A 26,283-nucleotide genomic window follows, 5' to 3' on the forward strand; every position below is an offset into this window, starting at 1 on the left:
GTTGAGCTCTCAAAGAAGAAAATTTTAATTTTTTTAACATGATCTGAAAAAGTGAAATTGTATATTTTTATCTTCTTACCAAAAACAAAAAACTCAAATGATCATTTTATGTTCTATCACTTAAAATAAATGACTTGGTTTTATATATTTAAAATTATATAAATTGTCAATGTTGAATAGACAAATCAATATGTAAAAACAAAAAAATAGACATTCATAGCAATTTGTATTAGTCATATAAACCCTAAAGCAACAGAAATTGCTGAATTTGCATTTAAAGATAGAATTGTTAAATTTGGATTTAGAGAGTTAAATAAATTACAACATTAATTGTTAAAAACTTTCATTTAAGATGATAAACGTGTTCAAGCCTACGACTTCTTACAATGTTACATGTAAACACATTTATAACCATGCAATTGAAATATATTTGGGTGAGTATATTTTGTCCTGAAAAACAACATACAAGTACTTATCAATCCGAAAGACACTGATAGGAGTACTTATTAATACCGAAATAAAGCACGGTACACTAATTATCTTTTTTATTTAGGGAACATCATTGAAGAACAGTTTGTAAATGGCAAAGTAAACCAAGCTTTTTCTTCCTTCTCATTCTCCTCTTCCAATTGCTTGCGGTAGTCATAAAAGGCCTAAACACCTATCAACCTTTTGTGATGAAAATGTTAAGACACAACAAGTACAATGTAATCTGCTGACATAATCATTCAACAATTAAACAAATGATCATAATTTGATCCAAAACAAGCAGATGATAAAAGTACCATGGAAGCCATTGTACTAGGAGTCATTGCATTTTGCCCCATTTTCTAAAAAAAATGAGCAAATCAGCCCCTGTACATTAGATATAAAGGGCAAACTTCCATCCATTTCTACTATTAAAAACTGGTCTCTATACACCAAAATGAGATACACGTGGCACACCAGATGTAATTATTTGATTATACTGTCAGCCACACCAGATAAAAATGGATGAAATTTTTCACAGAAAAGACCAGTTTGCTCTTTGATCTAACATACAAGGACAAAGTTGCCCATTTTTTTAGTAAAGAGGGCAAAATACAATCTAACTCAATCGTACAAAAACCTACATGGTACATTTACCTTAAGCAAACATAATATTGAAACCATCTAAAGCCTACTTCCATTGTTCTTCAAACTCGGATGTGACTTTCAACTAAGTATAACATAGATATGTTCCATGTTCAAGGATCCTTAAAGAATCTTATCACTAAACGAAAATGAATATTGAACGGGAATACTTGAAGAAATGAAATAGAGTTGAAAGTAACATAATCTAAAGCTATATAAACAGAGGACATGACAGGCACCTACTTACTCCTACGCATTACTGAATTCCCTATTAATCAAAGTAATAAGTAGAAGAACAACATTGCCTTTTGTTAGCTCTTCCATGCTTATTATCAAAATACTAATTGACAAACAATTTTCTTAGTTTTGGCATCCATGGACAAGATACATGATTCACCCAATTGCTACAAATAACAAAATTAACACACAGTTAAATTGCCTTGACTATTATAGGACTAGCTCTGCCAAGCTATTCACAATGGTTCCGCTCAAGGACCAAAAGCTATGTTACTCAAACTAGTTCAAGGATGTGTGTCAAATACAAATATATATATCCACAAGTTGGGACAGAATTGACGGTCACAAGTAAATCTGGGTACCATAAATGGAAGAATGTAAACTCATATAAATACCCTAACAACAAAATACTTCAAAGAAAAACACTGTATAGAAATAAAACCACCAAAACTCTGCAAAATGCAACTACAATGTTAAGATTAAAGATAAAATAAACATGCAAATTCAACATAAAAGAACATTCACAAGTGAAGTTTTCTCCCCAAGACTCAAATAAGGCAACATAAGTTTAAATAAACATATGAAATGAAGAAAACTAGGATCTTAATCTCTTAAGAAGACTCAGCTTCCTAAATGACTTAACTAGTCCTAATTAATCATACACATTACAGCCGGCAAAATGTCCTGTATCATTCCAGTATATTAGACAATAGAAGCAATTGGAAGCTGAAATATGCCGTACCAAATCAAAAGCACTCTACTGCTGCTGGTTCTGCTGCTGGTTTTGAGGGTTTGGAGGAGGTGGCATCCCAGGACGTGGTGGTCCGAAAACAGGAACAGCACCAGGGGGAGGCGGCATTCCAGGGCGTGGGGGTGGTGGAGCAGGCATTCCAGGGCGTGGTGGTGGTGGACCAGGAGGTCCTCTCATCATTGATCCCGGAGGTGGAACCATTGGCCTCTGACCATATTGTGGTGGTGGGACAGGGAATTGTTGAGGTGGCCTTACTCCAAAAGCAGGTGGTGGTACCTGTGGAGGAGGACCACGTTGCATCTGAGGAGCCTGTGGTTGACCAGGGTAACCACCAGGTGGCATTTGTCCAGGTGCACGGATAACAGGAGGTGCTCCACTAGCAGCAGGGTAAGTCATAGGCGGAGCTGACAGTTGCGGAACCGGCGGCCGTGAAATCTGGGGCTGCATCATCCCAGGAGCCGGTCCACCAACACCACGAACAGGCCCAGCAAGACCAGGCTGAGCTTGAACAAGAGGACCAGTCGGAATCCCACGACCAGCAGCACGACCAATACCAGGTCCAGGAACAGCATTAGCAGCGGCAGACTTTGAACGCGACTCTTCAGGAGGAGGAGGACCCTCAACAGTCATAGAAATAACCTCTTCACCACGAAGAAGAACAAGACCAAGCGTTCTACGATCTTCACGCTCCTCATTGGTACTGGGGTTTTTCTTCCCTTTAGCCGGCGGCAACTTACGGAACTCCTCGCAGTCACCGAGTACGAGATTCATGTGACGATCGAAAGCCATAAACTTACCCACCAACTGACGGCCGTCTTGGATAGTGACCCGCATACGGTAGTTGATGAATTGAAGCATTTTGGAACTCTTGGACATCGACATTGTGGCCGATTTGCAGTGTGACAACGGGAGATTGAGGAAGATAAAAACCCTAACTAGGGTTTTGAATTTTGATTTCTCAAGCGGGCTGCCAGAGAGGAAATGAGAGGGAAAATTTTGTTCTTTATGTGCCCTCCAAGCCTCATCTGCCCATTATAATATAATAAATGGGCCATAAATTAGATAGATTAGGCCCAAATAATTTATAGTGTTAATTTTTATGAGACAAAAACAAAGGGTAAGTTTAAGCTTTGACTACTTAACTTTAAAAAATTACAAAATAATTATTGTATTATTCAAAAGTTTTATTTAAGTCACTAAACTGTTCAAAATTCTTATTTAAGTCATTTGATTGTTAAGTTTTATTTTTAAGTCTAACTAGTGAGCTCCAAGCAACAATTCAACGGTATAGTTGATCAGTACCCATTGACGAACAGAATAACATTCTTTAGATCCAAATCAATTTGATAATCAGTGTTTGAGATCGGAGAAAAAATTATTTAGATTTTAGTTTGTAGATTCGTGACATTTAAAGTTGTTTTATAATAATAAAAAAACTAAATTGTATAAGAGAAGGGGAAGGGGAAGGCGAGCTTTCAATAAGTGCAGGTGGTACGGACAAAGGTCATATAACAACGATTTTAATAGCCCAATAACTTAAAAAAACTTTGAAATAGTTCAGTGACCATTTTGTAACTTTTTAAAGTTAAGTGACCAAAACGTAAATTCACTAATATTTTAATAATCTTAGACAAAATTTCCAAAAAAAGAAAAACTACCTATACTTTTTAGTTTAAGTGTCTTTCCGAAAAAGTTTTTGCCAAGAGCCAACAAGCTCCTTAACAGGTCTCTGATCAAGGTATTATATCTCGACTTATCACTTAAGTTGATCAAATGGTATTATCAAAACCCTATCCAATAAAATACTAACCTGTTGAATACATCAACTCTCGGCAAATGACACTTCAAAAACTTCTAAAAATTGAGTAAACTTCCGTCAACAAATCTCCGACTACATCCATTTGCCACTATCAAAAGAAAACATAAGCCAAAGAAAGAATCAATAAAAGCTATATACCTAAGCATGGCATCAATATTATTATCATCTCAAATACACAAACATATAATATATTTATACTAATAAATATTTATTGATTAAATTGGAGTGACACTAATTCGATAAAAAAACAAAAATATAAGATATATATGATAAATTAATATAATTATACATAAAAGATAGAAATATAAGATATATAAAATAAAATAAATATAGTTATACATATGATGAATTGGATGCTCTGTATAATTACCCAAATAATTGGTAATAATAGCAGTTGAAAATTATAATCTCAACTTTCCCTCCCTTCCATGCCAAAAATAGAAGAACAACACTGAACTAGTCAAGCAATCATCATCTACGACGAACTGTATCCGTTACGATGCGCCTTTTGCCATCTCCACGCAATCCCTAAGCTTTCCTGCAGATCGGTAAACCGAGCTGTCCAGTTCAGTTCGCGTCTGATCTTAGTAGGATCGCTGAAAACTTCTGCGTAGTCCCCGGGACGGCGAGGAAGATACTCGACTTTTATATCCACCCCCGTGGCTTTCTTACATGCCTCTACGAACTCCTTCACTGATCTTCCTTTTCCGGTACCGACATTGTAGATTCCAACGTTATGGGGCTTTGCGTGTTGAAGAGCTTTAACGTGAGCATCAACGAGGTCGGTAACGTCGATGTAGTCGCGTATGCATGTTCCATCATGTGTTTTATAGTCTGTTCCTTTCACCTTTATACCGGGGATGATACCACGAGCTGCATCGAAACAAGCACCCGAAATCCGTCCTTGTTCACGTAACTCGGGTCTTGGAGCCTCGCCTAATCTTCCTTCGGGATCTGATCCGATCACATTGAAGTATCTGAAAGTTGTTTCATCGTAAATACGAGCTTAATGTTGTCTGAACTCTCAAAAAAACACTTAGAAACTGAAGTAAAATACAAACCTTAGAATCATAATCGCCATGTCCGAATTCTTAGAGAAATCCAGAATCATATCTTCGGCCATCTTCTTAGCTTTTCCGTATGGATTGATTGCAACCTGAGTTATTCCCAAAACAAATGTCAGTGACTGCACGTATCATAACCGTATAAAGAAAATAACTAAGCATTGAACCATGTTTTGCAACTTGCCTGCGGGGTTTCTTCGGTGATCGGCATCTTTTCAGGCTCACCGTACGTGGCACATGTACTAGAATATATCAAAGTCCCAACACCGTGGGCGGCCATCGACTTTAAGACCATCAAGGTGTTTGATGTAATGTTGTGATAATACCTGCAAATCATATGGCCAAACATTAGTAAACTATATCAAGGTTGCTAAACAATTAGTAAGTTTCTGTTTTGATCGCTCAATTTCAAAAAGTTACAAAAATGTCACTGAACTATTCGAAAGTTTACATTTAAATGAATTAACAATTCAAAGGGGACGTACTTTAGAGGATCAGTTGTGCTCTCCCCAACATATGCAACTGCAGCAAAGTGTATAACAGCATCAAATGCATTCTCCGAAAATATTTTGTCTACCTACGATACAATGTCAAGGAAAACAGTATACAACATATCCGTGTTTATATGGCCGATCATAATAATTTCCACAAGTAAGGATACGGCATTTGGATCCCCTAGATCGGCGTAAATGAATTGAAGCCTTCCAGGTTCTGGAAATAACTCTTGTAGAACCTTAACGGCACCTATGTTTCCACGAGAAAGATTGTCCTGCAAAAGAAGTGATTCCTTCCTTAAAACGGAGAGTGACTACCGATTAGAAAACAAGATTGTTATATATACCCTTAAACTAAAAACATACCACAATCGTTACACGGTATGACTCCTTAAGAAGACGTAAAGCAGCATGCGAACCGATATATCCAGCACCGCCAGTTACAAGCACGTGAGTTACCCCTTTTTCATGTCGGGAGAACTGGAAAGACGGGAGTCGAGAATTCGGGGACAAATGCATAAATAACACGAGATCAACACAAAATCAACCATACTCACAATGAACAATATTTAACATGATTCAACCTCCTTATAGCCGACATCACAATCCCAACAGGATAAAAATTGCGAATCACAAAACAAAATTGCATCTCATTTCTACTACGTTCTTATAGGACTATTACTTGATTCCCAAGAAACCTAATTCACTAATATTTCTTATAGGGTCATATGCTATAATTGCTAATGAAAACCCCAGAAATATATATATACACACATACATGCACACATAAGTACCATCTTTAACAAGTGGTCCAATTATCAAACTAATCAAGATATCAGCAATTTTTTTTTTGTATGCATATATATAAAGAAGAAATAGTCAAATATTTGCAGCCATTATCAAACTGTCATGCATTTTAATTTTCAATAATAAGAAGAATCAAGAGATAATACATGAGTTGGAGTACTGAAGGATGGAGATAGCTTGAGCATTATAATACATAAAGCTGTAAGTGCTGCAGCCATAAGTAATTTCCCAAACATATTGCTCTTCCTTTTAGGATCAGCGTATTCCATCACTACATGCAAAACAACAAAAATAAAATTAGGGGAAAGAATTGGGTAATTTGCATTTTAAGTAATACTAGTGAAAAAATGGGTTGAAAATCATATACGTAAGCTAAGAAAATCATATGTGATCCTCAAAAGAAGAACTTTTTTTTTTCTCCAAATTCAGAGAAAAATGTTACCTGCAATGGGCATTGATCGATTAGGCCTTGCTTGGCTTCTTCCTCTTGCAAAATTTAGCATTTGGGAAAAAAAACTTATGGTTTATATATATGCTGCTTAATAAACAACAATTTATGTCTTGCTTTTCAATGATCAATCAAAGAACCTTTCCTTCCAAATGCTTTTATGGCAAATATGCTGCAAAAAAAAGTGAAAACAGTGAAGAATAATCAATAATGATTAGACCCTTCATTGAAATTTTAGAAAAAAAACGGGGGAAATGCCAGAAATTAAAGACCCAATGAAACCGAAATGTAAGTGAAGATAAAAACAAAAACACTCACAGAAGAGGGGAAAAAAAGGCTTTAATGGCAGAGACCACCAAAGGGATTTTTTTTTTTACCTGAATATAGAAACGAAAACAACAAATGACAAAACCAGCTAAAATATCAATTTATAACACATGCAATAAATATTTGAATTAAAAAAACAAAAAAAACCCAGAAACTAAAAAAAGGAAAACCACCCTCGAAGATTGGAAACGTGAGAGGAAAAAAAATAAACGTATAAAGGGGAAAAAAGGAGATAAAAACTGAGAGTGGGATTTCGAGGTCAAATGAGTAGATTTGAATACAAAAGAAGAGAAAAAGCTTTGAAGAAAAAAAAGAGAGAAAAAGAGGTGATATAGGCGGAGTTTTCTCCGCGTCCATGGCGTCTTTCAACTGTCAACTATTAATCAAACGGCCATTACTAAATAAAATATACTAAAGGTTGGATTCCTCACTTTTTTCTGAAACTTTTGGGGTTAATTCTACCTGATATACTTAAACTATGGGTCTTGTTTTAAATTAGTCTCAATTTCGAAATAATCTCTAAACGGTTACATTAATCCTTCATTTTAGTCACTGACACTTTAAATCATCATTTCAAATGAAAATTTTAGGTTAAATTATACAATTGATCCCTATATTTTTTTTATTTTGAGCAATTTAATTATTTTCTTTTACGTTAAAAGAGATGAAGAAGGGAGGAAAATAGAGGGAGAAGCAGAAGAGAATAGAAAATAAAGAAAATAAAAAGTTAAAAGAACATAAAAGAAAAAATAAATTGCTCAAAACGAAAAAATATGGGGACTAGTTATATAATTTAACCTGAAACTTTTATTTAAATGATGATTTAACGTGCCGCGTCAGCTTATCGTTACATCGTTAACGACAATTAACAGCTCAATGACTAAAATGCTACAACACAATAACGTAAGTGACTAAAACGTAACATTTCAAACAAAAGTGACTAAAATGTAACCTAAGGGAAACAAAAGTGACTATTTTAGTAGTTTACCCTTAAAACCAAGATTTTTATAATATATGTTTTTCTTTTTAATGATTAAATTAATAATTTTAGTAAGGAAATGACTTAATTAATATATTATTGATAGTTTGGGGATGTGAAAATGCTTTAAAATTTGGGGATTAACTTAGAATGAGGGCCATAGTTTAGGGATGTCTATGCAATTAATTGAACGGTTAATTGTAAACTATGACTTGTTTCTAAATTGGTCAACATACTTCAAAACAATTTAATTAAGTTCACTAAAAAATAGTTAAAAGATGTTTGATGCAATTAATTTTATCAACCTAGCCACCAACTCGAGCCTTAAATGTTAGTCCCAAAGTGCTATAATATCGCGTCTTAACAGAATCCAAATTCAAGGTCTTAACGGAGACCAATGCGGACTAAAACATGTTCAACGACCAAATTGAAAATAATTAAAATTGTGGGGCAAAAATTAACCAATGCTAATATTAATAAAAAAATAAAAATAAAGAAATGAAATTTGAAAGTGATGCATTAACAAAAATATACAAAAGTGTACTCACAAAATCATTTAATGGCTTTGATTTTGGTGAAAACAATAATTGTACTTTATAAAAAAATAAAAAAATGGAAGGACCAATAAAATGAGGGCATTTGTGTTGATATTGACTTGAAAAAGGGGCTGTAAATAAAGTGCTGAAATGTGAGCATGTGCATGTGCATGATCTCAGTGTCTTAGATTCACAATTTTGGGTCCCATCTGTTCTACACTTTTCTAATCTTGTCCCTAAAGTATCCAAAATATTTATGTGTGTAATTAATGTGTACCTAAAGTATGCCCAATTTCCCAATTCATTGCATTTTTAATGGAGTCTTTAAATATACCATGCCATGTGGAATTTGGATACATTAATATCATGCATGTATGATGTTATGTCCATGTTACATTTTTTTGGGTCCGTAATTTACATTATTAGGAGGGGTAATCATGAACTGTATAAAGAAAATAGTTTTATAAATTGTAAAACGAACATAAATAATATCTTGGTCATACTTAAAAAAGTATAATATTTACATATTTTATCAATTTCATCATTATTCTTTTTTTAGCTAAACTAGATCACGTGTGCTTCATATTGACATCACACTATTTATGTTATATATAATGTCAATAAATAATTTAAAAATTATAAAATATTTAAAAATCGGAAATAAAAAATCCAAAAAGAATTAGCATGAAGTACGCGTGTATTACCATGCAAGCTCGCGTGTTTAAAATTTTAATATTTTGGTTCGAGTTGTCGTTAAAAGAATAACAAATTGACTCTTTTAAAAAGGTTGATAGTTAAAATTGACTCTTTTAGAATATTGATGGTCAAATAAACTCTTTGTAAAAGATTAATAAGGATAAAAATTAACTAAATATATATATAAACGTTAAGAGCTAAATTTATTATTATGCCTAAAAAATAACGGAAAGATATAAGTATAATTACGGATTAAAAATAATAATTATTAAATTTATTTAAAGATTGAATTATTTGATGGAGTATTTTACTACCAAAAATATTAAGAAAAAACATCTAAAATATGAATTATGTTTTGGTAAATAAACTGGTGCCGCCAATTTCACAGGCGGCACTAGTAAAATTATACCATTTTGGTAAATAATCTTATGGACATACTATTTCAGTTATTAATTTTATTTTTGTATTATTTAGGTAGAAAAGCCTTATAGAGATATAAGATTAAAAGCTACCAATTTTTTTTTTAAATGGTTCGGACGTCACTTTCTTTTATTTATTGTATTAATTAATTAGGGACGTTTAGTTGTCTTAATCTTGATTAATAGTTTTCAATTTTTTTATTCAAAGAATATTGTAATTTATTAAAAGAAAGTGATATCCGAACCATTAAATACAAAAATATTCAATAAATTGGTTTGATGGTTGGGGTGATTATATAAAAATTAATTATATTTTTTTTAAATTTTATTTAAAGCAAAATATTTTTTTTTCTGATTACCAATTATATTTAATATTTATTCGGTTGGTTGGATTAATAATCGAATTCAACTCCTATTAATCGAATTAATTTTGTTTCTTAGAATGGGAACATCAAATTTTGATTAATTCGAGTAAATCAATTAATTGTGTTAACCAAAACTAAATTTTCTTGAAATTTCTTTCATTAATAGAATTTTTTTAATTAATTAATTAAATTAAATTAAATTTTCATCCATTAATTCAATTAAAATCAAATAATTAAACCCCCTACATTCATTTTTATTTCATTATTAATTTTCTTTAAGTGCCTTTTTCTTGAAAAATTATTTTATGTATCATTCTCACTGTATCATTTTTGGTTTTTTTCAATTATTTAACGACATTTAGGTAATTTTTTTTATGTCATTGACACATAATTTTAGTATTTTTTTTACTTTGAACCTCAAATCTCGAACCTCGAATCCTTAACCTTCAGATTCAGGATTTAGTGTAAAAAATTACTAAAATTATGTGATAATGATATAAAAATTTATTAAAATATCATTAAATAATTAAAAATAGACCATAAATAATAAGATGAAAAAGGTAGATAAAATAATTTCTCTTTTTTTCCTTGACATAAATTGGAATCCGTTGACTTTGACTTCTCTGATCTAAAGAAAGTCTCTTTTTGTTAGGAAGATGCAAGCAATCAATCGAATGGGTTGACTTTTTTTTTCCTTTCCAAACAAAATTAAGTAAGCTAAGGATTAATTATTTTAAAACATAGAGTTTACTTATAATTAAAAATTGCTTTTGGAATTAAACTGTTGCTTTCTACTTGCTTTAAATAAATAAAACATTATTGTGAATTTGATGAGAAATAACCATCAACCAATATTTTTTTCGATTATGATTTTAATAAATTATAACAATTTGGATACAATATATAATTGTTTTATTAAATTTTTCTAAAATATTTTTTTAGGAACATTAATGAATTAAATATACCATATTCAAGTTTCACTTGTATTTTGGAGTGAAATATATTTGGTAGTGCCCGAGGACGTAGGCAAGATTTGCCGAACCTCGTTACATTTGGTGTTCTTTACTATTTAATGTTCATATTTTGTGAGTGTGATTGTAGTGATTTATTGTGCTATTAAATTACGATAGAGGGATATTCTGGCTAGGAAAGACTTGGTACTTAAGTGATCCTCGTGATTCACCTCTCTTTCCTGGGAATTGAACTTAGTGTGATTTTTTAGTACAATAATTTTACTCTTTCACACGCTTCCGCGCAACAATTGGTATCAGAGCCAGGTTCGTACTTGGGGAATACGACCGTTTACGGCACTATTCACGTATACGGCACTATTCACGTATACAGTACTATTCACGTATACGGCACTATTCACGTATACAGTACTGTTCACGTATACAGTAGTTGGGATTGAGGAGAAAAATGGCAGCAGCATCGTCATCAGCAAGGACTACTGTGACAAATGCAAAATTTGAAGTAGAGAAATTTGACGGTACCAATAATTTTGGTATGTGGCAGTGTGAGATCCTGGATGTCTTATGTCAGCAAGAGCTGGATATAGCCCTTGAAGAAAAACCTGACAAAATGGATGACAAGGAGTGGGCCAAGATCAATAGACAGGCGTGTGGTACAATCCGCCTATGTTTGGCCAAAGAGCAGAAGTACTCCGTCATGAGGGAGACATCAGCGAAGAAGCTGTGGGATACATTGGAAGAAAAGTTTCTAACGAAAAGTCTTGAAAATAGGCTTTATATGAAAAAGAAACTTTATCGATTCACGTATGAACCCGGTATGTCGATGAATGACCATGTGAACTCATTCAATAAAATTTTAGCAGACTTGCTAAATTTGGATGAGAAATTTGAAGATGAAGACAAGGCATTATTATTGTTGAATTCCCTTCCTGATGAATATGATCATCTTACCACCACATTGCTTCATGGGAAGGACACGATCACATTTGATGCAGTCTGTAGTGCGTTGTATAGATCTGAGACTCGAAAGAAAGATAAAAGAGATCACAGAGATACAACCGCAGAAGTCTTAACAGTAAGAGGTCGTTCACACAGCAGCAAACCTGGTAGAAGGGGTAAGTCCAAAGGGAGACCCGCCAAAGATGAATGTGCCTTTTGTCGTGAGAAAGGGCATTGGAAAAAGAATTGTCCTAAGTTACAAAAGGGCAAGTCTATTTCTAATGCATGTGTAGCGGAGCATGATGAGGAGTCAGACTTTAGCTTGGTTGGCATGGCAATGGCATGTCAAACGGATGAGTGGATATTGGATTCGGGATGTACTTACCATATGTGTCCTAATAAGGACTGGTTTTCTAGTCTTGAAGAACTAGAAGGTGGAGTTGTTTTTATGGGCAATGATAGTGCCTGTAAGACAATGGGTGTAGGTACAATCAAATTGAAGAACCATGACGGCTCAATCCAAGTTCTGACAGATGTTCGCTATGTACCCAGCTTGAAGAAAAATCTCATCTCATTAGGGGCCCTAGAATCTAAAGGGTTCACAATCACTTTGAGAGATGGATTACTAAAGGTAGTAGCTGGGGTATTGACGGTGATGAAAGGCACTAGAAGAAATAACTTGTACTATTTAAATGGAAGTACAGTTATTGGATCAACATCAACAGCTTCTGCGAAAGATGCAGATTCAGAGGCTACCAGGTTATGGCATAGGCGATTGGGACATGCTGGTGAAAAAGCTTTGCAGACTTTGGCGAAGCAAGGCTTGTTGAAAGGTGCAAATTCTTGCAAATTGGAATTCTGTGAACATTGTGTTCTGGGCAAGCAGACGAGGGTAAAATTTGGTTCAGCAATTCACAATACGAAAGGAATTCTGGACTACGTTCACAGTGATGTGTGGGGACCTACCAAAGTGGCTTCTTTGGGAGGTATGCACTATTTTGTCACTTTTCTTGATGATTATTCAAGAAAAGTATGGGTGTATCTAATGAAAAGAAAAAGTGAAGTTTTGGATGCATTTCTGAAGTGGAAGAAGATGGTGGAGACTCAGACTGGTCGAAAGGTCAAACGACTTCGATCAGATAATGGTACTGAGTACAAAAACGATCCATTTCTACAAGTATGCCAAGATGAGGGCATTGTGCGACACTTCACTGTTCGAGATACACCACAGCAGAATGGGGTGGCAGAACGCATGAATCGGACTATACTGGAGAAAGTTCGATGTATGTTGTCCAATGCTGGATTGGGCAAGGAATTTTGGGCTGAGGCAGTTACATATGCGTGCCATCTAATTAACCGATTGCCATCAGCTGCAATAAATGGAAAAACTCCTATGGAGATGTGGACTGGTAAACCTGCTACTGATTATGATTCTTTACATGTTTTTGGTTCCACTGCATATTATCATGTAAAAGAATCTAAGTTAGACCCAAGAGCAAAGAAAGCATTATTCATGGGTATAACTGGTGGTGTAAAAGGATACCGTCTCTGGTGTCCTGATACAAGGAAGATTGTTTTCAGTAGAGATGTAACTTTTGATGAATCAACCATGATGAAGAACGAGGATTCACAAAAGGATGACAAAACCAGTAGTACTTTGCAGCAGGTGGAGCTTGAAAAGGTTAACGATGATCCAGCTAATATTGAAGGGACAAATGATGAAGAGGTTCCTACCCAAGAACCTCTACAGCAACAAGATTCAATTGCATATAGGAGGCCAAGAAGAGAGATTCGTAAGCCTGCTCGCTTTGATGATATAGTGGCCTATGCACTTCCAATTGCAGATGATGATGTTCCTTCTACTTACACAGAAGCAATAAGTAACCCTGATGGTGTAAAGTGGAAGCAAGCAATGAATGAAGAAATGCAGTCTCTTCATAAAAATAAGACCTGGGAGTTGGTGACACTACCCAAGGGAAAGAAGGCAATTGGATGCAAATGGGTATCTGCAAAGAAGGAAGGATTTCCTGGTAAAAATGAAATTCGATACAAGGCTAGATTGGTAACAAAGGGTTACGCTCAGAAAGAAGGAATAGACTACAATGAAGTGTTTTCTCCAGTTGTGAAGCATTCGTCTATTCGGATTTTGCTAGCCTTGGTTGCGCAATATGATCTTGAACTAGTTCAGCTTGATGTGAAGACCGCGTTTTTTCACGGTGATTTGGAAGAGGAAATCTATATGACTCAGCCAGATGGATTCAAGGTTGCTGGAAAAGAAAATTGGATTTGCAAACTGACAAAGTCGCTTTATGGATTGAAGCAATCTCCGAGGCAGTGGTACAAGCGATTTGATCAGTTCATGAAAGGGCAAAGGTACACAAGAAGTAAATTTGATCATTGCGTGTATTTTCAGAAGATACAAGAAGGAACTTTCATATACTTGCTCTTATATGTTGATGATATGCTAATAGCATCTAAGAGCAAAGTTGAGATTGAAAGATTGAAGACTCAACTCAATCTCGAGTTTGAGATGAAAGATCTAGGAGAAGCTAAAAAGATTCTCGGCATGGAAATATGTAGAGATAGAGCTCATGGCAGAGTTAGCTTGTCTCAGAAGCAGTATTTGAAGAAAGTACTACAGCAGTTTGGTATGAACGAGCAGACCAAACCTGTAAGTACCCCGTTGGCTTCTCATTTCAAGCTTTCTGCACAACTATCTCCTTCGACGAATACGGAACAAGAATACATGTTGCAAGTTCCGTATTCTAATGCAGTGGGTAGCTTGATGTATGCAATGGTGTGTACAAGACCCGACATTTCACAGGCAGTTAGTATAGTGAGTAGGTATATGCATAATCCTGGAAAAGGACATTGGCAAGCTGTGAAATGGATTCTACGGTATATTCAGAAGACCGTGGATGTTGGATTACTGTTCAAGCAGGATAGTACACTTGGTAAAGGTATTATTGGGTACGTTGATTCTGACTATGCCGGTGATTTGGACAAGCGAAGATCAACCACCGGTTATGTGTTTACACTTGCTGGAGGACCAATAAGTTGGAAGTCTACACTACAGTCTACAGTTGCATTGTCAACCACAGAAGCCGAGTACATGGCTGTAACAGAGGCTGTAAAGGAGGCTGTTTGGTTACAAGGTATGGCTAAAACCTTGGGGTTGGTTCAGGAGCATATTAACGTGTATTGTGATAGTCAAAGTGCTATTCATTTAGCAAAGAATCAAGTCTATCATGCACGTACAAAACATATCGACGTACGATTCCATTTTGTGCGGGAAATTATTGAAGAGGGGAAAATTTGTCTTCAGAAGATCAAGACTGCAGATAATCCCGCAGATATGATGACCAAGGTGGTAACAGCAACCAAGTTCGAACATTGTTTGAACTTGATTAATATCCTGCAAGTTTAACAGTTGAAGAAGGCACTATCAAGTATTGTTGTCAAAAGCAGAAAGAATTGTGTGAAGATAAGATTATCCTAATCAAATCTTCAAGGTGGAGATTATTAGAATATACCCATACCCCATACCTTGCCCATACCTTTCCCATACCTACCCATACTTTGGAAAGGTCAAAGTTATGGGCACCAAATATTTTATTTAGTGTTGGGCATGGGAAAATAGCAATTTTTGGTCCCTAAGTGAATAGTGACTTTGCAAGGTGACCCTTGAATCTCAACTATAAATAGGCCAACCATTGCTCATTCTCATCATCCCCACACTTGCCATTCTCTACTTAAGGCAATTGTTCTCTCTCCCTATTTGTAAAGTTTCACTTGTATTTTGGAGTGAAATATATTTGGTAGTGCCCGAGGACGTAGGCAAGATTTGCCGAACCTCGTTACATTTGGTGTTCTTTACTATTTAATGTTCATATTTTGTGAGTGTGATTGTAGTGATTTATTGTGCTATTAAATTACGATAGAGGGATATTCTGGCTAGGAAAGACTTGGTACTTAAGTGATCCTCGTGATTCACCTCTCTTTCCTGGGAATTGAACTTAGTGTGATTTTTTAGTACAATAATTTTACTCTTTCACACGCTTCCGCGCAACATTTATAATCATTATTTAACTTATTAAATGAATATAAATAAAAAAAATTAATTTGTCAGTAAAGTATGAATCACCATAAATATGAAATGTAAGTCGTGATTTTTTGTTTGGGGATCAACACCTCAACCGATGAGTAAATACATTGTCCAACAAATCTTGCAATCTATCGATCCCTTACCATATATCAAATGGACCACTGCTTGTTCATTCTATCCTATATGAAAAGTTTTTATGTACACCACTGTATGTAAACTAATTAGAACAGGTCATTTGCCTACGAATGCTCCAACCACGAAACGATGTGTAATATCTCGGGACAAAGAAAGGCCCCTAATATAAACTAGGGTCTTGATAAGATTGTTAAAGTAATCTGAAATATTAGACTTTCCTACTCAACTAAACCTCCACCTTTCCTTCAACACCCTATCACCCATCTCCGACCATCGAATGCCTCTCCCTTCAATTCCATCACCTCATTTATGTATCAACATGACTAAAGTACAGCTTGATATGAGAAAACATCAACACAAAAAATATCAAAGTTTATTCGTTTGTGAAAAGATATATTACTATAAAATACAAAGATGATTATAATATACAACATACACACACAAACCCGTCTTGCCGTATAAAAGGGCCGTTGCAGTCCGCCCTTTTGGAATGTATTTAGCATTTGCATTTTGCACGTGTTGTTTTCAATTACAATTCCTTTGAAATCTTCAATAAAAATGAAAGAAGAGTAGCCATCAGAAAACAGAGCCAAAGCATCAAAAATTGTTGGTCAAAGCCATGCAACGAAGTCCCACAAAACAAAAAACCATGACCAATCAATCCAAATCCAAGTCTTCATGGGGTTCAAGCATGGTGCAGGGCTTCAAAGCTGACAAGAAACCCAAGGCTCACATTGTCACACTCCAAACCAAGAAGCTCCCTTTATCAAATTCAGATGCTGCAAATGCAAAACAAAAGAACCCATCACTGGTTTCTCATTCTAGAGCTGTGGAGATGTCAAAGGAAGTGAAATCAACGAGGAACCTTGAAATAGAAGCTGTGGAACTGAGGAGACTGAACAAGGAGTTGCAGTTGGAGAAGAGGAGCCTTGCTTTAAAGGTTTCTTCTTTGGAGACTCAATTGGCTTCTCTTGTCAAAGCTAATCAGGTATATTTTCATTAATGAGGTATACATGTTCGATAGAATGCATGTTTATATGAATACGAAGATAGACCTTTCAATAGACAAGTATGTTAAAAAGCTTTTAAACTATTAAAGGTAAAAGTTTTTTATGTGACATTGAGGATTAAATTTAAAAGAATAAGATAAAAATATATTAAATAATGTGTGAGTGTTGAGGGTTAAAATTATTATTATGCCAATTTTAAAAGTTGCCAACTTGACAAAAGAAAAAGAATAATTGGGTGATCATTTTGTAACTTTTCATAGTCGAGTGTTCAAAAAAGAAGTTTACTACTAGCTCGATGAATACTAATGTGGTTTACCTAAATATTAAACATATCCATGTTTGCATACAGACTATATCCAGCAATCACACTCATGTTGTTTTGGGTTTTATCAGAGAGATGTTGCAAAATTAAAAGCTGAGGCATCAATGTTGAGGCACACAAATGAAAACCTCGGTAAACAAATAGAAGGTTTACAAATGAGGCGGTTGAATGAGGTTGAGGAGCTTGCATACTTGAGATGGGTTAATTCATGTTTAAGAGATGAATTAAGGAACTCAAGCTCAGAAAACAATGGTATAAAGAGATTAAATTTAATTAAAAAGATAAAGAAATGGTCTTTTAGCAGCCATGATTCTTCAACCATAGATCATGCAGCTAATCATGTGGAAAAAGATTGGAAAGGGCAATCTAATGGCATTATGTGTAGAAAAGAAATGGGAAAGGATGGAACAATTCAAAGATTGAAGTTCTTGGGAAATTGTGATGAAACTAATGAGAAAAGGGCTTCGAGGATTCCAAATACTCCTCCTAAACCTTCAAGTTCAGTTTCTAATGGACCTAAAGAGGGAGGTTGTATTCAAATTCCGCCCCCTCCTCCACCTCCACCTCCATCTCGGAAGTTTTCGGTGAGAAGCGGCATAGGATCAGTGCAGCCAGCTCCTCAAGTAGTTGAGTTTTATCATTCACTGATGAAGAGAGTATCTAGAAAGGATTCTCACAATGGAGGAACACATGATGTGCCTGATGTTGCAAATGTTCATAGCAACATGATTGGTGAAATTCAGAACAGATCATCACATTTGCTTGCTGTAAGTACCTTCTACTCCCCGTTCCAACATATTTATACATAATACACATGTTTAGAATTATGTATGAATTGTTTATAGCATCATTTTCTTGTTCTGCAGATTAAGGCTGATGTTGAAACTCAAGGAGAATTTGTGAATTCATTGATAAAAGAAGTCAATAATGCTGTTTATCATAACATTGAAGATGTAGTAGCATTTGTCAAGTGGCTCGATGATGAACTTTCCTATCTAGTAAGTTTCTATTTTATTGAGATGACAACATTGGCTGTTGCTGTTAGCTTTACTTAAAAATTTTGCATATGATCGCCACGTTTTCATTTTTGTTCAAGTATTGGTGTTAGATAAATATTTCCAAAAATGGGTTTATTGATATGATCTTCAAGTGCCCCAAATATGTGAATTTTTTTTATAAAAAAGTTTAATATAATCATGTTAGACATGAATGGGAGAAATCTTGTGCATGAATGGGTGTTCCATCTAAGATCTAACCATGTCTTTTTTTTCTTTGGTAAGAGTACTATTGATGTGGTTTTATTAAGAGTCAGATTGTATTTTATTTTATTTATTAAAAAAATATAAATTAATTCTTGTATGTTGAATTAAATAGCAAACTGATTCTTTTGTTAAACATTCTATCCATTTTTATATTTTTTGAAAGGTTGATGAAAGGGCAGTTTTAAAACACTTCGAATGGCCAGAAAAAAAATCTGACACATTAAGAGAAGCAGCATTTGAGTATGGGGATCTCAAGAAATTGGAGTATGAGATTTTATATCACAAAGATGGTGATGATGATTCAACAATGCCTTGTGATATTGCCTTAATCAAAATGGCTACTTTATTTGAGAAGTAATTAAATCTAAAATAACTGTTGTTTATGGCTTGCTTCATAGAAAAACCTTTGAACTGAAAATGTGTTCTGAATTTCCAGGATCCAACGTACAGTTTATAGCATTGTTCGTACAAGAGATTCATTGATGCATAGCTGCAAGGAATTCCATATTCCCACTGATTGGATGCTTGACAATGGGATTACAAGCAAGGTACTTCAGGACCGAATTTAAAATTTTTTTTAGGACTGAAATTGAATTATAAATTTTTGAGAGGCCATATATTAATTTATGATTTCATCATTTTTGAAAAGGACTAAACAAATTTTTTTTTCATAAATTTTTTTTTCATTTTAAGGGGTCACAGTGTAATTTTATCATATATAAATTTATAATTTAATGATTTTTAAATGGTTGAAATACAATTTTCCATTTTGGCCAGACACTTTTACATTCGCCTCCCAATATTGACATTCATATATATGGTAAAACAAGCATAAGAATACAAAATCTTGAGTACTTAAGTTCAAGTTTTGCGGTGCATAAATTCTCTTTTGGGTTATTTCGGCTTTGTTTGAATATAATTAAGTTTTTTAATTTGTATTGAGTTTATTATAGTTCTACTTAATCGGACATTTATTATTTGTTGTTTCTACTATTCTTACAATTGGTCCTTTAGAAAAGAAAAAGTATAAAAATATACAAAATATTGGTTAATGAACCTCCAAATCGTGACATATTAGTCAGGTGTTTATTTTTCTCCAAAGATATAGTCTGGGTTCAAATAACAATTTAAGAAAAAAAAGAAAATAGTTAACTAAGTTTATATTTTAAATTAGTCTCTAAAACATTAAAATATTTTAATTGAATCTTCGAAATATCAACCTTATATCAATCAAGTCCTTCCGTCAATTTAGTTATCAATTTAAGCATTAAACTCCAATTTGGATTTGGCAGGAAACATATTTAAAATATATGGATGTAATGGTAAATACACTTTGACCTATTGCATTGACAATTTCGAATTGACATGATTTAAAAGAAAGAGCAATGTTTTATTTTTAACACATTAGATCTAAATTATTCATACGATATGTTCACATGTATTTATAATGTGATATACGTATTTTAGAAAGGTTTGAAGTAGTCATATTTGAATTGACGCTTAAACTAATAACTAGTTGATAAAATGAACTAAATTGAAAATTCAATGATTGATTTCAGATTAAGCAAGGAACGGTGAAATTGGGAAAGAGGTATATGAAAAGGGTAGCCATGGAAGTGCAGTTGAAAGCAACCATGGAAAAGGATGATCCTTCCATGGATTATATGCTTCTTCAAGGTGTCAAATTTGCTTTCAGAATACATCAGGTTTGTTATTTAACTAAAATTTATAAACTTTTTTTTATATATATTGGCTCAAACATATATATATATATGCAGTTTGCAGGAGGATTTGATGATGAAACAATGCATGCGTTCGTGGAACTCAAAAACCTTGTCGACCTCCTCAGCAACAATCAGACAAAGAAATGAACAGTGTTTTGTGTATGACTTGCTCTTGTTGTAATGACTCACTGAGTGAAATGAATCTCACCCACATTGCAAAAAATAGCAATGGAGGTTTTGACATGATGTAACAATTGCCATTGATGCAGAAACTCTAAACTCTCACTCAGTCCCAATAGTAGTGTTGATTGAGATTTGTAGAATTTACTTCCTCTTCCTATATATTTATTTATACATCCTTAAATCACATGTTTAAAATGAAAATTAAAAATAAAATAAAATCGAAAAAATAAAAATGCGCTATAATTTTTGTAAAAATTTTAAAAACCTCAAAATTAATATTTTTATTATATTCATTATTTTTTAAAATTTTCATTTTACGAAATTAATAGCTTGAGGAAGTAATTAAAATGTCCTAAAATTTAGGATTTAACTCTCTATATATACCTTCGTCTGCTTTGCATCATACATTTCACAACTTAATATATAAATGAACATGTCAACCGCTGTTACAGCATGCATCTCCTCCACCAACATTTCCCATCATCAAATCACTGAGCCCGTTCGTTCAGTGCCATTGTCGCCACCGTTGGACGTGCCATCTTTAAGCCGATACGAATCTCAGAAGCGGCGTGACTGGACTACGTTCGGCCGCCGTTGGTTCTCTCCCGCTGCAGTGGAGCTCACGTCCTTGGAGTTCCTCAAACTGTATGTTCTTTGGCCACCTTCACCCACCGGCACCATGCCCTTGCCCTTGGATGCTCTTGTTGACCACCTACGTGCAGTGCTTTGCATCAAATTTGATTTACAAGTAGTTATTAATTTGAAGACAACATTATGATAGTCAGGAATCTTAAAAATATATATAGTAAAAAGGAGATATATGATATAAAAAATTTAATTTATTTAATATTAAATTTAATGTTGAAATTTAAATAAATAGTTTATTATGATGTGCCCTAGAACTCATATATTATTTTGATTTTATTTGTTGTGGCTTGAAATTTGCATTAGGTATATTTGGTGTATATAGTGCATGTATTATTGCGATTTGACATTTCAAATTTTCTTTTGTGTGCATTGACATATCAAATCTTTGGCTTTTCATATCCATTTTATATATTTGATTTAACCAATATTAGATTCTTTTTAATTTTAAAATTTAAAATTCAGGATTGGGTTAGGAAAATTTAAATAAAAAAATCAATTCAATCTTGAGTTATTTCTCTTTTAATTTTATTACTATTTTATTTATTTTAATTAAAATTTCTAGCTTTTTGACTTGTATTTAATATTTTAGTTTTGTAAAAAATGAATATGTATTATAAATTATCAATATTTTTTTTGGGTCTCACATAAAAGAAAATTTGGGATCGAAAATTAAAATTTTACACATAAAATATAAAAAAAAGCTAATTTATAATTAATAATAACCAATAAATAAGACTTCCATTTGAGATTTTCTTTCTTTTAATTATTATTATAAAAAAAAAGTGGTGGACAAAAATAATTGGATTCATTATTTTTTAGTAATTAATCACCAAACGCCATCATTATTCGTTAGTGGTACATTTTTACCAATCCATACCTACCATCTTTTCATGAGAAGTAATGGTGGATCGAGCAGCTTAGCTCGCGAAATTGAACTTAATTTCAATTTTTTTAATTTCAGATCGACTTAGGGTGGGTTTAGATGGGCGATTAGGTGCGGTGCGGTGCGGTGCGACGGGAGGTGGGCTTCGCGCAACCTATAACTATAATTACGCTCGGGTGCTATCTCCAATAGCCCCCTCACTCGTAGTTACTTTTTAGCTACTACAGTTCATTGAAATTTCATATAATGACCAATGAAACATCTAGAGTATGAATATACTAGTCTGGCCCGGACTATCAAATTATACTTGATAGCTAAAGTACTATAATTCAATAGACTTGGAAGCCGTTACTACAAGCCTATACTTCTACCCTATTGGTTATAGAGTACTACTTTCGCTTTTGCTAGGATAAAGATAAGAACTATTTTTACACTAACCGCAATAATATTTACTCTCACCGTCACCGTTGTTTTTACACTAACCGCAGGTAAATGTATCGCTCATCCAAACTCACCCTTAGATTGATAGATAATATCGCATTTTCGCGGAAAAAACGAAGGAGGAGTTTTGGGTTTTTTTATTGTTTTTAAGGCTTTGTGGGAGTGGGTCAAGGACTAATGAGTAAGTCTTTCCGGTTATTAGGCTTAATATTATTATTTGAATCAGTCAATTGTAATGGGTTTTGATTTGGGCTATGAGTCTATCAATGTCTCACACTTTGGGTGATTTTTTTCTATGCACAAATCCATTTGATTTGCTTGTTAACACTGAGTATGCATTAATATTATTTCTAGTGTATTATTAAAAAATTTAAAATTAATTCCATGCCTTTTCTTTTCTAATTATGAATTCTCATCTACTTTGTTGATAATGCGTTGAATTATACACCGCCAATGTATCAAATAATAATCCTTATGCATACATAAAATGATGAAAGAACCTGTCATATAGGGATTCGATGAAATTCCTCTATTATTAAATGAATCAAATCAATCCTTCCATAATATAGTTTATAAAGATCAAATATCTCTTTTTTCATTTTCAATTCAACTTAAAATAAAATAAACTTAGTATCTACGTAATAAAAAATAACATTGTAACGGACTTGAATTTAGAAAAGAATTTTAACGGCGCTAACGGTTCTTAAAGTATTTAGACCAACTAATGTCATTATAAAGTTGAGGTATCAAATTATGTCAAAATTAAAGTATACAGATGAAATCTCAAATTTGAGCGAAATATGATGACTAGATTGAAATTTAATCATTCTTATATTTTAAAAGGTAGAGGGATTGAAACTAAAATTTACCCATAATATTCCAAAAAAAAGAACTTAAAACCTTCCTTTTTACCATTCATATATTTTGACACATCATTACAAATGAAACCACTTAATTTAAAAACTTTAATGATAATATGAGTATTTAATTAAAAATGTATAAAAAGATTTAGAGTCAACATATATGAATTAAAATATATATTGCATATTATCCTAGGAACCTAATTATGTCATTGTCCAAATATCATAGGACCGACCAAAGGCCAATGGTCCCACTAACACATTGACACATGTAATTGTGCTTATCTCAAAATTTGATCATCAAAACCATATAATTTAACACAAAACACAACCATCAAATCATAATTTCTTTATTCCAATTCTTCCGGCTTTTATTTAATTTCTAAAACTTATGATTAGATTAAGGAAAATATGATTTAGAAAAAAGTTGCTCATGGGACCCTATTCTGTACTATGAATGAAATGATAAAAACGACAATTACGTGTTTTTTTTTATATCCAAAGTTGAGATCACGATTCATGTTGATTTTAGCTTTGCGATTTTATTAATAATTTAATTATTAGATCTTATAATTGCTTTTTCATTCTGTTACATATTTATTACGATGCGGATACATTTCATAACAAAAAGAGGGATGGAGGAGGGGACATTGGCTTCTCAAAAATCACAAGTTAATATAATGATAAAATTACACTTTGACTCGTTCAAAAAAAAATTCATTTTTATCCCCCTAAAACAATTTCTTAACTTCAATCCTAGATCGAAATTGTGAGATATTTGTCGATCAATGAAGCATTGACATTGTTAACAAAGGCTGAGCTTTAGATCCTATTATGTCCGGGTTTAATATGATTATGTTCTAATTCTTCCTATAGTTACTCAAACAAACTTAAAAAGAAGAAGTTAATCTCCCACATTTTTATATTGATTATTATAGTTGTTGGTTCTCCATAAGTGGTTTGAGTACAAAATTTTTAGATTCCACACCATGTCAAAGTGTCAATTAGTTCAATAATAATGATGATTTAAAACTAATTAAATAGTTAAAAAAAAACATTGACCAAAATGATGCATAAAATTAAGCATTAAATGATGTATATGTAGGGTTTAGGGTTATAAGATATAATTAAAAGAAGAGCATGTGGTCAGCATGCGTGAATATAGTAAATTGAGATGATGGTCAAATCTGGAAAGCCTTTGAGAATAAAGGTAAGTGGGGTTTTAATTATAGATATGCATGTAATGTCATCAACAAACAACTCCAATATTAAAATGGTTTCTTTTCAACATGATGAGCTATAGTATCAGCCATCAAACCCATTTGCTTTCTTCTCTTGTCATAAATACATTCACGACTCTTTCTATCAATTTTAGTAATCACTAAAACCTCCGTTCAATTTTAACTCAGTTGACATCGGGCTAAATTTAAAATTTCGAAGTTAAAGTGTATAAATGTATTATTTAATGATTTTAAAGGGGAATGAACTGCAATTTTTACATCAGGACCCTTGGTTGACATTGTTACCGTTACAATAATCAAGGGAATGTGAATTCGGATACGTTAACACATATCATCCTTCGATTGGTTAGAAGTTTACGAGTAGTTTAAGACTTTTATCAAAAAAATGAAGTTAAACAAAAAAAAACCTCAATAGCGTACACTCTTAAGCATTTAACCTAAAATTAAAATCCTCCCATTCGCCTTCGTCCCTATAATTGTATGTCACATCATATGAAGGTAGCCTAATCAACATGTTATACCGACAAATGTTTGAAAAATGCTAATGACTTTAGAATTTTTAAATTGTAAATGTAAAAAGAATATTTTTATTTTTTAAGCATATAAATTAAATCTCAAATTTGATCAAGGTCGCCTCATATTTTAATTCAAGTTAAATATTTTAAATTTTTTTAATTTAAATATAAAAAATAAGTTAGGCAATAGATGACAATGTACAATCACAAATATATAAAACTTCGACTTTGATATCATAATAAATATTCACCCTAAAATGTAATAAGCAAAAGTTAATAAAAACAAGGTTAGATTTTATTACTAAAATTTAATAAACAGTAGGTGTCAAATTTATTAAATTCATCTATTTCCAAATTTACGCATCAAACATATCGTGACAATGTAATACCAGGTTAGGTTGCTATTACTATATATTACTCTAAAAAAAACAGGTTAATGAATTTAACAGTTATTGTTAGTGTCAATATTGAAAATTTAAAATTGGAAGAGTGTGGTCAATCTACAACTTCATATATAGTATAAAGACTAAAACAATAGAATTTAACTAAACAAATTTAACTGCTATCGTTTGGAGTAAGATTGAAATCTTAAAATTCAAAAAGTATAAGGACTAAAATTAACTGAATTAAAGTATAAACACTAAATCCAAAACTTACGTATGAGGTTAAAATATGGATTAGGTCCCTGTATTCTTCACAAATTTAGAATTTAGTTCCTGTAATTTTATTTCTAGAAATTTAGTCCCTCTACTTTTCAAATTTTAAAATTTAGGTCCAATTATTAACACTATTTTTTTTGTTAAATTGGTTGGAGAGACATTTTGAAATTAAAAAAAAATTAATTTGATTGTAATGTAATTAAAAAAATGATGTTATAATGAAAATTTTAACAAAATAATTTTAACAATATTAATATTTGAATCCAATTTTTAAAATTTTAAAATAAAGAAATTAAATTAAAAAAAACTAAATTCTATATTTTAACCAAC

The 26,283-nt window shown here is 32.9% G+C and overlaps 3 protein-coding genes across 6 annotated transcripts; 1 reads left to right on the plus strand and 2 right to left on the minus strand.

Moving 5' to 3' along the window:
• Window positions 1–330: 330 nt before the first annotated feature.
• On the minus strand, window positions 331–3,120 carry LOC107930376 (small nuclear ribonucleoprotein-associated proteins B and B'). Of its 2 annotated transcripts, none has more exons than XM_016862013.2 (2): window positions 2,093–3,120; window positions 331–661 (listed from the first exon to the last, which is right to left on the minus strand). In XM_016862013.2, exon 1 carries the CDS (start codon window positions 2,981–2,983, stop codon window positions 2,108–2,110), a length of 876 nt encoding a protein of 291 aa, XP_016717502.1. In that variant the 5' UTR covers window positions 2,984–3,120; the 3' UTR covers window positions 331–661; window positions 2,093–2,107. The 2 variants fall into 2 exon arrangements, with proteins under 2 accessions (XP_016717502.1, XP_016717501.1); XM_016862012.2 differs by having other exon boundaries at window positions 331–669; window positions 2,093–3,119.
• A 795-nt stretch (window positions 3,121–3,915) lies between these two features.
• LOC107930375 (UDP-arabinose 4-epimerase 1) lies at window positions 3,916–7,515 on the minus strand. Of its 3 annotated transcripts, none has more exons than XR_005919532.1 (10): window positions 7,052–7,451; window positions 6,728–6,905; window positions 6,432–6,556; window positions 5,845–5,958; window positions 5,646–5,753; window positions 5,470–5,561; window positions 5,169–5,310; window positions 4,982–5,076; window positions 4,291–4,897; window positions 3,916–4,008 (listed from the first exon to the last, which is right to left on the minus strand). XR_005919532.1 is itself a non-coding variant. In XM_016862009.2 (10 exons), the coding sequence occupies exons 3-10, from the start codon at window positions 6,786–6,788 to the stop codon at window positions 4,396–4,398; spliced, it is 1,239 nt and encodes a 412-aa protein (XP_016717498.2). In that variant the 5' UTR covers window positions 6,789–6,905; window positions 7,052–7,110; window positions 7,234–7,449; the 3' UTR covers window positions 4,218–4,395. The 3 variants fall into 3 exon arrangements, 2 of the variants coding, with proteins under 2 accessions (XP_016717498.2, XP_016717499.2); XM_016862009.2 differs by lacking the exon at window positions 3,916–4,008 and having other exon boundaries at window positions 4,218–4,897; window positions 7,052–7,110; window positions 7,234–7,449; XM_016862010.2 differs by lacking the exon at window positions 3,916–4,008 and having other exon boundaries at window positions 4,218–4,897; window positions 7,052–7,515.
• A 9,295-nt stretch (window positions 7,516–16,810) lies between these two features.
• On the plus strand, window positions 16,811–20,802 carry LOC107930339 (protein CHUP1, chloroplastic). The gene is made up of 7 exons (XM_016861969.2): window positions 16,811–17,193; window positions 17,609–18,304; window positions 18,404–18,535; window positions 18,963–19,153; window positions 19,236–19,347; window positions 20,359–20,505; window positions 20,578–20,802. The coding sequence occupies exons 1-7, from the start codon at window positions 16,825–16,827 to the stop codon at window positions 20,668–20,670; spliced, it is 1,740 nt and encodes a 579-aa protein (XP_016717458.2). The 5' UTR covers window positions 16,811–16,824; the 3' UTR covers window positions 20,671–20,802.
• The last annotated feature ends 5,481 nt before the right edge of the window (window positions 20,803–26,283 follow it).

The sequence above is a fragment of the Gossypium hirsutum genome, chromosome D10 (genome assembly GCF_007990345.1).
Source record: "Gossypium hirsutum isolate 1008001.06 chromosome D10, Gossypium_hirsutum_v2.1, whole genome shotgun sequence".
NCBI classification, from domain to species: domain Eukaryota; kingdom Viridiplantae; phylum Streptophyta; class Magnoliopsida; order Malvales; family Malvaceae; genus Gossypium; species Gossypium hirsutum.

What these genes read in the sequence shown, in the direction of transcription:
- LOC107930376 (XM_016862013.2), bottom strand. Translation starts at nt 2,983, where the DNA reads ATGTCGATGTCCAAGAGTTCCAAAATGCTTCAATTCATCAACTACCGT.
- LOC107930375 (XM_016862010.2), bottom strand. Translation starts at nt 6,788, where the DNA reads ATGCTAAATTTTGCAAGAGGAAGAAGCCAAGCAAGGCCTAATCGATCA. An exon ending in CCTTCAGTACTCCAACTCAT is followed by an intron (nt 5,959 to 6,431) that starts GTATTATCTCTT and finishes CCGTCTTTCCAG; the next exon opens with TTCTCCCGACATGAAAAAGG. An exon ending in ATGGCGATTATGATTCTAAG is followed by an intron (nt 4,898 to 4,981) that starts GTTTGTATTTTA and finishes AACAACTTTCAG; the next exon opens with ATACTTCAATGTGATCGGAT.
- LOC107930339 (XM_016861969.2), top strand. Translation starts at nt 16,825, where the DNA reads ATGCAACGAAGTCCCACAAAACAAAAAACCATGACCAATCAATCCAAA. An exon ending in CTCTTGTCAAAGCTAATCAG is followed by an intron (nt 17,194 to 17,608) that starts GTATATTTTCAT and finishes GGGTTTTATCAG; the next exon opens with AGAGATGTTGCAAAATTAAA. An exon ending in ATGGCTACTTTATTTGAGAA is followed by an intron (nt 19,154 to 19,235) that starts GTAATTAAATCT and finishes CTGAATTTCCAG; the next exon opens with GATCCAACGTACAGTTTATA.